The sequence below is a fragment of the Dreissena polymorpha genome, chromosome 5 (assembly GCF_020536995.1).
Source record: "Dreissena polymorpha isolate Duluth1 chromosome 5, UMN_Dpol_1.0, whole genome shotgun sequence".
NCBI lineage: Eukaryota > Metazoa > Mollusca > Bivalvia > Myida > Dreissenidae > Dreissena > Dreissena polymorpha.
In genome coordinates this window covers 58,118,226-58,129,798 of record NC_068359.1, presented here as the reverse complement: position 1 = coordinate 58,129,798, position 11,573 = coordinate 58,118,226, and the positions used below count along the sequence as shown (strand labels likewise).

The following is an 11,573-nucleotide window of genomic DNA, read 5'->3' as shown; positions in this document are numbered from 1 at the left end:
TATTTACTAGCTCCAGCGCGTTATGTGCATGGTAACCGTACAGCTGTTAATATAAAATATGGGACGATTGAACTTTACCGGTACGCAACACTTAACATCAAACAGCGTACCCTAACCCTAACCCTTAACACATAACTAACGTAACACCTTATAATCCTTTTTATCCTATATATCTCCTGAGTATCGGGGGCTACCGCCCACAAACCCTGCGTACCGGTAAAGTTAAATCTAGCCTAAAATATTACATTTTACCAATCAAGCTCTATCTCGCGTATAATTAAACCATATCTAGCATTTGAGATAATTGAAACTGCGTTTTTGGATGTAAATATACGCCGCTATTATATTTAACCTATCAAGTGTATCTCTGTCTGTGTAGTCCGCACATGCTAATCAGGTACGACACTTTTTAAGTTAAAATATGTTTCGTGTAAAACAAGTCTCTTAGCCAAATGCAATAAAGGTGGTTAAGTGTACCCCTTAGTAGCCAACAAGTCTCTTAGCCAAATGCAATAAAGGCGGTTAAGTGTACCCCTTAGTAGCCAACAAGTCTCTTAGCCAAATGCAATAAAGGCGGTTAAGTGTACCCCTTAGTAGCCAGAGCGAATTAGCAATAAAGGCGGTTAAGTGTACCCCTTAGTAGCCAGAGCGAATTAGCAATAAAGGTGGTTAAGTGTACCCCTTAGTAGCCAGAGCGAATTAGCAATAAAGGCGGTTAAGTGTACCCCTTAGTAGCCAGAGCGAATTAGCAATAAAGGTGGTTAAGTGTACCCCTTAGTAGCCAGAGCGAATTAGCAATAAAGATGGTTAAGTGTACCCCTTAGTAGCCAGAACGAATTAGCAATAAAGGTGGTTAAGTGTACCCCTTAGTAGCCAGAACGAATTAGCAATAAAGGCGGTTAAGTGTACCCCTTAGTAGCCAGAGCGAATTACAAAAGTTGATCTTGTATGACACTTATATTTTACACTTAGACCAAGTCCAGTTTTCCAAGAACGAGGCTGAATTACCACGCGCCGGTATTCGTTTAAATTCTTGTTTACCCCTTACAAAGTATGTCCGTAAAGCAGCATTAATGTTTTATACGGAAGTTTAAATCATTCTGGGATTAAATGCTTAATATGGAATATTAAAGAAGAAAATCTCATGTTAGTAACCACGTATTCAAGGAGCGAGTTAAACGCACGTCTTTTGGCTATTTCGAAAGTTACTTTCATGCATTTCGTTGCTCGATGCTTTTCCTAGAGCACCCCATGTGCGTCGATAATCCAAACTCAGTTGGATAATTCAAACTGAAGGAAAAATTGTTGGTCGAAACGGAAACTGAAAGATAGATGACTATTTTATCATTCCTGCTACTTTAGCAACTACAATGACGTGGTTTGTCTACATATGTGATAGTGAATGTCTGACACACACAGGCGTTTTGAATTTTGCAATGATTTAATAGTTTTCTAGTAAAAAAAGATAATTTTGTCTTCGAAAAATGCTCATTTACATGAAATGCGACCGATGTGTTGAATCATTTATACGTTAATTGACAATAGAGCGAACAAAACTGTAACAGAGTGATGTCAAATTATGTCAGGAATGTCCTTAACAATTTTCCTTTTAAAACCAAAGTGTGTTACTGTGTTAAAATCATGTGTTTGCAGGACGGGTATGAAATTTTATGGATAAATCCAAACTGACATAAACACATCTGGCAGTTTGGTCATTATCCATCGACTTCTTGGAATTATCCATACACTAGTTAGGTCATTATCCAATTTGTATATTTTTGTCCCAAACAAATACAAAAATATTGCGTTTTCGACCATTTACGCCAATACTTTTCTTTACATACATACATGAAAGTTAAAAACATTCAAGTCCAAGCATTAAACATTAAAAACCTTCGATTACAATTGTTTTTGGTCTTAACCTTTCGACAATTTCATTTCCTTTTTCAAGATTTTCAAACATATTCATTTTATTTTGACGTAATTGTTTTTAATTGCTATGGGTTTATTAGCGCATTGTATCCGGCAAATACCATTTTATAAAAAAGAAACGTTTATCATGTAACAGCTAAACATAAATAAACGTGTTCTTAAAAATAAATAAATTAAGTCTTTATTTATGTCGCCATTTGTTTCTTCAGTTTGAATTATCCTACTCAGTTTGGATTATCGACGTACAGGGGGTGTAGAGCAGTTCCCAAAAATAACACGAACCATCTCCATAGGATGACATATGCCCCAGATAAAAGCTTTGATAGAAGTTATGAGCATTTTTCGAAACGTAAACACATTTTTTCGAAACCTTAACGCGGACCCTAAGTTCAAGGTCATAGGGAGGGGTCAAAATTTGTGTGCGTATGGAAAGGCCTTGTCCATATACACATGCATACCGAATGTGAATGTTATATCTAAAGCGACATTATGAGTATTTTTCGAAACCTAACGCAAAGTGTGACGGACAGACGGACAGTGCGATCACCATATGCCCTCCTGCGGGGGCATAAAAAGGCATAAGATATTCATTTTTTTTAATAAATTTATTTGCTGTCTTTTCGACAAATACCAATCGAAATTATCGACAGTTTAGAGAAAGACAATTACTATCTGTAATACATATGAATAGAAACTGTAACAACTGTTAACTGTTAACAAATTTCAAAAAGATAAATAATATGTAACACATGTCGATAGAAACTGTTAAAAAGTGTATAAACATAATAGCAATTGTTTTTTACTCCCACAGGGCGTAGAAGAGCCGTTGCCGTTCACTTCACAGAGGATCTGCTTCGTTAATGATGTGACTACCCACTGTCCAGGATAGAGACTCTAACGGCCAAGGCCGACTGCATTCATTGCGTTTTTAATCCAGTCTAACAACCAAAAACGCTGAAATAAATGTATGTGATGAATCATAAGCATGGGACGGCAGCATTATCTACAAACAAACAGGAGTTCAAACGTGTAAGTATAATGCATGTCCATTTGCACGTTTTGGTCGATTATATTTGCCCTCGTTCCCATGCTACAATGTCATGTAAATATACTTTCATGTTGGTTATACATGTATGAAAAGAACAATTCTTGTTAAAGGACTTCAGTCAGTTATCACGATGATTAAGTTGTATTCACCAAATGAAGGGACTTATGATTTTATCAAGTTGTTTTATACAATTGTACACTCGGATGCGGTGCGTATATACGCCACATTGTGAAGTTGTTTAACGATGTTAAAATGCAATCTCCACGCAGATTTGTCGTTCCTTGCTTTCGCATACACCTCTGCGAAAGGCTCAGCATGCCATATTGCCCAGAAACTGGATAAACCAAACAAACGCATTCAACGTATATTTGATTTGGATTTTGTAGGATCAGATGCGTAAAATAATGAAATAGAAATTTTAAATTTACGATAAATCGTGCAAAAACTTGCGAGTTTTAATGCAACTCTTTGGAACTATTTTATTGCCCATTTACGCAGATGGAATCATTCCACGCACTTCACAAATGTAAACAATTGAACATAATTTTTATTGAGTGACGTTAGGCATTGCTTCGACGTATGTTTGTATGTAGGTTTGTTAACATTAAGGTTACGCATGCGCGATTAATTTCCTTCTATATTACATATAAAATAGTTGAAGTTCGATATCAATTTTTACCATTATCATACCCACTATATCATCATACATCATATGAAAGATAAATGCATAATCTTTTTAAAAAATGCATGTCATTAAATTCAATAGTGCTAACTCAAAATATTGACCTTAGAATAGGCACACCGATTTTGACAGCTGTGCAGACCGTTTTGGGCTCAAATAGTATGACCTACTTTCAAAGCCGGGAACCATCAACACAAAAAGTAGAGCACAAAAATGGCTTTTTTTTGTTATTGCTTACAAATATAGCTTCAAGATGATACCAACATCAACCATTTGCAATGTATTTGACAAATCCTCGGCAGCATGCACTGAATAATGTGTGCGTAGTATCAATTGACTGCATGTAACTCTGAAAACAGGAGTTCCGGTTTAGGGTTACATGACCTTAACAAGAGCTCTCAGAGGACTATTCCGAGTGCTTGACAGTATAACATAAGCCATCATGGGGAAAATGTTCATATTCAATAATTTATAAGACAATCTTTCAAAAATAAAAAAGCTAAACAAATTGGGGGGGGGGGGGGTAGGGGCGGTAGGAGGGGGGTGAGAGGGGGTATAATGTGGGGGGGGGGTAATTTATAATATGTTAAAAAATATTTGGGGGGTGGGGGTAGGGGGGGGGGAGAGAGAGGTGGGTATAATGTGGGGAGTGGTAATTTATAAAATGATGTTTCAAATAAAAAAAATTGAGGGGGGTGGGGGTAAGGGGGATGGGAGGGTGAGAGGGGGTATAATGTGGGGTGTGGTAATTTATTAGAGGTTTAATTTTTTTTTTTTTTGGGGGGCAGGGGGTGAGGTTGGGGGGGGGGGGAAGGGATTCTGGTAGGGGCGTGGGGTATTGTTTGGGGTGGAATCCATTGTGGTATTCAGGTGTTGTTTTGTCAAAGTAATAATAAAATGTGATCATAAATAAAGAAGTTATGGCAATTTAAGCAAAATGTTCAATTATCTAAGTGTAAAAGGGGCAATAATTATGACAAAATGCTTAAAAAAGTTGTCTGCTCTTTTTTATAGATTGGGGTGATGTTGGTTAACAAGTATGAAAAATATAAAAGCCATATGTCAAGGGACAATGAAAATAAATGGGGTAGAACGAAAACTTGAACATTTGCTGCATATTCTAAGTGGAAAAGGGGCCATAATTATCACAAAATGCTTGATAGAGTTGTCTGCTCTTGTTTATAGGTTGGGGTCATGTTGGTAAACAAGTATGCAAAATATGAAAGCAATATGTCAAGGGACAAAGAAAATATTTGGGGGTAGTACGAAAACTTTAACATTTGCACGCAGACGCAGACGACGGGGTGAGAAGGATAGCTCTACTATATATATTTCATATATAATAGTCGAGCTAAAAACCATATCAATTTTATAATAATGCATTAAGACTTATATAATATATCAAGTTATCAGATGGGTCTTTTAATGCAGTGATTGTAATGTAACCGGCGTGCAAGAGATTGTTTAGTATACTGTAACCTCCATGATGAACGCTTGGAATGATCATGACATGAATGAGACGCTTTCACAAAAGTAGTCCGTTTTGAGCCCATCACAGAGGTGAATGTAATGTAACCGTCTTGCAAGAGATTGATCAAAATGATAAAGAGAGCGGCGCAAAAATGAAATAAATTCTGACTATGTAGAAGAAATAACTTGAAAGTTACTAAATCTAGCCCTAAATTTAAACACCACCTGGATATATTGCCCATGTTATAATTCAACAGTTGTTTATACAAAGCTCATTTTTCGAGATTGTGTAAAGTGATGGAGTATTGCACATTCGTAGATCGTGCTTATTGACAAGTTCATTACAAGTAATATAGAAGTTTGCCTTTTACCGTTAAATACTACGGAGAAGTAAATGGGTTTTGTAATTAATTAAAATGTCTCCCCTCGGAAAAAAGTTTTAATACAATTGTTCCATATTTTGTAGCAGTGGCTTTACTAAGCTTATGTGCGATTTCTTAACACATGGAATTTGATTATTGCATGTAAACGGCTTAATTCAATATGTACTGTAAGCAACCTAAAACCCACAAACCTCATACATTCGCATGCTGGATCTGGACATGTATGTCTTTGCATAATATATCAAGATTATCGTTTTAGTTCCCTATATGCATTCCAAAGATAGGTCTGGATACGATGTAACAATGAGGGTTTTATTAAAATGAATTTCACATCGATAAATTTAGTTGAATCGCTTTTGATATCGTTAAGTAAGTGACCTTGACCTCGTGTATCCAATCCTGGGATGATGTGATGGGTGTCCTGGTAAAAGTTATCAACGTATGAAGTTTGAATATTGAAAATATATGTAACGCCTTTGAACGAAATCCATTAAAGTAATTTCAGTAGGGGAAATATAACGTTAAAACTTTCTATTCAAAATTAGCTTAATGAAAAACATTACTTTGCTCGGACACTTACGCCAATGTACATTGTATTTTCTTCGCAAATTCGAGCAAAAATTATGTTATGATAATCAATTCTTCCAACTTATCCGACACAGGCGGGGCTTTAATGTTTTATTGAACGATATAAATACACAAAAAAAGGGTTGTCTATGCTAGTTTGTTAGAGAAGTGAGGCGGAATGAGGAAAGTAGCGAATGAGGCGTTGCACCAGTCTTGATGAATCCTTGCACTTTAAGAGCAAAACCTGGGCAATGCTCCTTGTAGCCGATAAAACGTTTGCTTGATGAATAAAAACTTACTTTCTGGGGTCGATTTCCCTTTTTCTGATCAGCGTACGCCTTGAATACCGAGTCGCACTTTTCAGCTAGGCGGGCAGTCATTGAAAGAAATGGATCATCTGTCAAATAAGACCTTTCATGTAAGTATATGAAAAATAAAGCAACGAATGCATATGACAATTTTCTGTTATATCAGTAAATACCCGCTAAAAAATTCACGAGCTGGATTGTGTATGTTTGCTAAATATATATTTCCTAATTATGAATTACATTTATGAAAGTACACAACGTGGGGCAAGTTTGGGTTTGTAGAAAAATACTTCAACACTAATGTTTAATATTATGCATATATTACAAAACGTACCGTTGATTGCGTCCGCGTCGTGTTTTAGGACAGCCATGGTTTCTTCACGATAAATCTGAAGATTTGTACCTGAAAGTAATACAACAAGATATTGCCAAGCACTATTGTCCCCTACCGGTGAAATTCCAGCATTGTCGGTTCATTTTTTTTTGTTTTATGTATTTATTGACATAACAACCATAAGTTTTGACGTAGGAACAAAATGAAATGACGTGCATAATCTCCATATTGCCATCTATCCACGTTTCAAGTTTCATGAAAAAAATATGAAGAACTTAACAAATAAGTTATCGCAGGATCCAGAAAACTGTGAAAGACTGGCTGACTGAATCACGGACACAGAGCGCAAACCATAATTCCTCTCCGGTAGGGAACAATCAAGTATGAGAATGATAAACATAATGTCTAAACACTTTTAAAATATAAAAATAACAACTTTGTTTTAGTTTTTCTACACGTTAAATGTTATTGATTCACTGCGGTTTAAATCACATGTATAATAGGTGTAAATAGGCATATCTAAAACTGTGCTACATTAAAAATGTAAAGCTAAATTATTCACATAGGGAAATTTCGGAAACGAGAACTGTTTTCTATACTGGAATATGCCTTACACTGAAAAAGTGGGAAAATCTCATTAAACTCTGCCATGACGGTCCCCTCTGCCTCTGGTTTAAGGTCCGTCTGCAAAATTGTATTGTGAAATCAATTATACACGTGTTGTACTCGACCTTGAGGTACCCAGTCAGGTGTTTTGCAATAATAATTGGTCTCATTGACGGGCATTGTAGCTTCATATCGCATAAGATCCATATAATAATGAAGCGGCTCAATCTATTTAGCAAGTTTCTGTATCAATGTATATTTAAACAATCGAATGACATACTTTATAAGTGCAGGAAATATTTTATTTTGATAATTATTATTAAATGTTTTCGTTACATTAACACGCAATAGAAATACCATTGAAATTAACCAATATACTATAGTACGAGTACGACTATTGTTTTTTAACTGAAGCGTTGATTACCAGTTTTACCAATGTTAATGCATGTACCTTCATGTCTTTCATCGCAACGAACAGATCGGTGCAAACAATTCCTATCGTTCCCATGTCCGACCAATATGCTCCACCCGTGGCTGTCATGGAAAATAACTGTTGATGCGAGTTTATTATCCGATTGTAAGCACAGCAACATATGCCAGTTAAAGTAGAGTGTTCGTATTAAACATTTCAGCACCGTACGTCGGTCAGGTAACCTACTACTGCGTAGTTGGCAACGAACAAGTGCACTTAATTATGCCAATCTTAAAACTGCATTAATTGATTTGGAACGTAGGAGGAATGAACAAACTCGTAATACGGCAGGTCTGGGAATCAAAACACGCGACCATCTTATGTAGTAGAGCGATCTCACAACTGAACTTTACAGCCCGGTTTGAATCAATAAAGAACCCTAAATCTATGGTATCTAAATTCAAGATGTCGAAGAAAATTTTCAGTTTTGCTCAGCTTCAAGACAAAAGATGTACGCATTTGTTTAGTTCCTTAAATTGATCAATTAATATTTCCAGTATCAGATACGAGTCAAGATTTGTCTCGCTAAAAAATTGTTTTGGTAAAATTATGCTAAGATTTCACAGAATTAAATTTCAAACATTGGTTAAGTATTAAACACCAAAGTTTAATAAATTCACGCAAATAAATGCCTATACTTTATATCAGAAAATAAAATCTCTTTCTGCATTTGAAAATGATGCTAATTAAAACGTAGTCTTTATACGTCGTGAAATTGAACGAGCGGTTAAACGATTTATGAAAGCGGAAAGTTTTATCTCGGTTGAAAACGTTTGAAAATAATGACAGTGTATTAAACAGAATAAAAGTTTCGTATAAAGTTAAGTGTCATAAAACATGGGTCTAAGTCGATAAAAGAGAATTGGTTCAAATTTTTAAAGTGCCCACAATTAAACAGCGAATCACTTAAGTCTTTTTCACAACACCGTGGAAAATTAGACCTCTACTTACCTTCGCTAGCATCGGTGCTCGTTACGAGCTCCAATTCGCGACATTTGGCCCACAGGGAGACAACTGCAATATAACGTTTTAAGGATGAGTAGTCTCATGAATCAATACAGGTGCAATTTACAATATTTATTATTTATCAGGCATTCAATGTGTTCACCCTTTCCCAAGTAGCAAAGTAAAAATGGCTTTGTGCAAACAGCATAAAATAAAAACAGCATGCGAGTAACGCGCAGTCTGTTGAGATTTAATGCTGTTTGCTGCCAATAAGTATCCAAGGGTTGGACATGAAAACTTGAAAATTAAAATCCAGTAAGAAATGGAGAATATTTGTTGGATTCGGTTAAATATCGATTTTAATTCACGAGTGATCAAAGAGAATAATGTTTTCACGAGTAATTAATATTATATATATTTTTTTTCTTTGATCACAAGTGAGTTAAAATAGACATTGCATCGAATCCAATAAATTCTTTTTATTTTATGCTTTTTTTCACCGTTTATTAAACTTGTTTAAGAGTTAAATTGGAAAATTTTGCTGGAATAATAACCTCATTAAGTAAAAATTGTCATTTCACAGTAAAACAGTTGAAATTATCGATATTTTTCACTGTTTTTGTTCACTATTTAAAACAGTGAAATATCAGTTTTATTTCACGGAAATTTCCCTTTAAACCACCGGAAAGCATAAAATAAAGGTCTTTATTTTACCTTTCTAAGCGACTAAAAATGCGCCAAAATAGGAATGTAAGTGGTAAAGGGTTCATTTGATGGATCAATAAAGAAACTGCTTATAATTTATAAGCAAGTGAGGCTGGCTGTTCAAGAACAGCATAAAACTATACTCATTATTTGTATACAACTTTCGATTGAAAAACAAAACACGGGTTTATTTGATATTCGATGCCGCTTGACCATTCCAAGGAAGACAAATATGTTACTTACATTCCATAAATCCGTAAGGCCAGGTGCTTGTGACATCGGTATGAGGCGCTGTTCCAACAAAAAATACCATTGCTATTTTTTATAAAGTGAATGAAGCCAAATAAGAGATTTTCATAACAGTTGTTTCTTTTTTTATCACCAAAAGAGAACACAGAAAGCAAAAGTCAGTTCGAACAATTAAGCGCGAAATTTGCATTTTGAAAGTAACAATACATGTTATTTTTGAAGTATAAAGCAACTCTTTGTTATAATGTAATAATTATCCAACGGTGGAAAACGCACGACTTTTGGTTCAGTTTATGAAACATTTTTTTGCTTAAAAAGTAATTTTTCGAATCTTATCAAAGGTAGCGAATAAATAATTCAAAATTCAACACGCAATTTAGCAAATATGTTCGAGCGTTGCTAAAATTGAAAACATAGTATTAACAAGTTAAAAATTTGGTCGGCTCAAAAAGGCAGGGTCGGTCGGAAAAATGAAAGCAAACAAGTGGTTTAGAAAAAAAGAAATATAAAGCTTTACTTACTTGGTGATGGAGGGACAGTACGCCTTTTGACAACATGTCGATTCCTCGGAAGAGCTTCAACATTAGCAGTAACGCAGACAAATAGCAAAACTGTAGCCCCAAACTTCATCATTTCCATGGTAACAAATCAGTATTTGATTATGTTATCAGGTAGGCAAGTTGAACAGCATCTGAAAAAACTAGAAATGTCACGTTTTTAAATACTTGCCGATCACTATTTGAGGCCCGTCTACCGTCTCTAGGTTTTAAAAACAAAACGCTGACAGCATACATTTGGTTTGAATACACAACAAATAGAAACGAGTCATTTATCAGTGAAGTTTGCTCGAGCAAAATATTTTAATGATAACCCTAATATCGTAAGGACGCTTAATCGGATCGATAATAGTTATGGGAAAACGAGCATCGAATAAAGCAATCGCTTGAAATATGTGGCAGAAGTTTGCCTTTCATCGCATGGACGAAACATCCGTTTGATTTTATGCATACACAAAACAAAACCTGGGTGACTTTCAATGTGAAATAACGGTGACAATGAGACGGAATAGGGGTGCGGAAATGTTAAGAAAATGCAGTCTTTGTATAACTGTTTAATATTGGACAAAAATGAAATTTGCTTCTTTAAAGTAAATTCTAACGGCTTTGACGAAAGGAAGTGAGAAAGGCCAACACGTGGTAACACAAAGAACCAGACTACTTCCGATCTATCTATTCAGGATACCAAAATATATAAACAATCCTATGTTTTCGTTTTCATTTTAATATCTGATCTGAGACGCACGTGAGTCTTATTGGCAAATCAACATTGCCCGTTTGCATGCGTTAAAAAATCATCACAGGCATGCGTTCGCGCACACAAATACAATACGTGCATGCGTGTTGTGAAGGCAAACATTATCGTGCATACTAAAAACCTTTATGAAAAAAAGACAATATACAAACTCGCATTTAATTGTTCACAAATTAAAAACTAATATATTCGATTTTTTTGTTTGCAGTTGTAATACTTTTATATCAGACATGCTGTCAGCGAGAATACAGAGAAATTTCATACAATACAGGTTATGGAAATACCACTCTCTGACGAACAGTGACTTCTGCAAACAGTCTGACAGTCCTACTTTCAGCCTATATTCAACATTGCGTTAATAAATACTATTTGAATCATTCTTGTAATTTAATTGTCTAAAAACGGGCCTCACAAGCTTTTATTTCACTAGCAGAAGGTTATCGTGATTCACAAAATTCATGTTTTGCACGAACCTCTGTCTACACGATTTCCACGACACTCTGTCTACATGTTTTCCACGACCTCCGATACTCACGATGTTCACGATCCTCTGTCTGCAAT

General features: G+C 35.4%; 1 protein-coding gene across 1 annotated transcript; it reads right to left on the bottom strand.

The window, feature by feature from the left end:
* Positions 1-2,515: 2,515 nt before the first annotated feature.
* On the bottom strand, positions 2,516-10,406 carry LOC127831849 (uncharacterized). The gene is made up of 8 exons (XM_052356931.1): positions 10,223-10,406; positions 9,696-9,743; positions 8,754-8,816; positions 7,782-7,864; positions 7,339-7,408; positions 6,725-6,793; positions 6,382-6,479; positions 2,516-2,886 (listed from the first exon to the last, which is right to left on the bottom strand). Exons 1-8 carry the CDS (start codon positions 10,338-10,340, stop codon positions 2,827-2,829), a joined length of 609 nt encoding a protein of 202 aa, XP_052212891.1. The 5' UTR covers positions 10,341-10,406; the 3' UTR covers positions 2,516-2,826.
* Between the last annotated feature and the right edge of the window lie 1,167 nt (positions 10,407-11,573).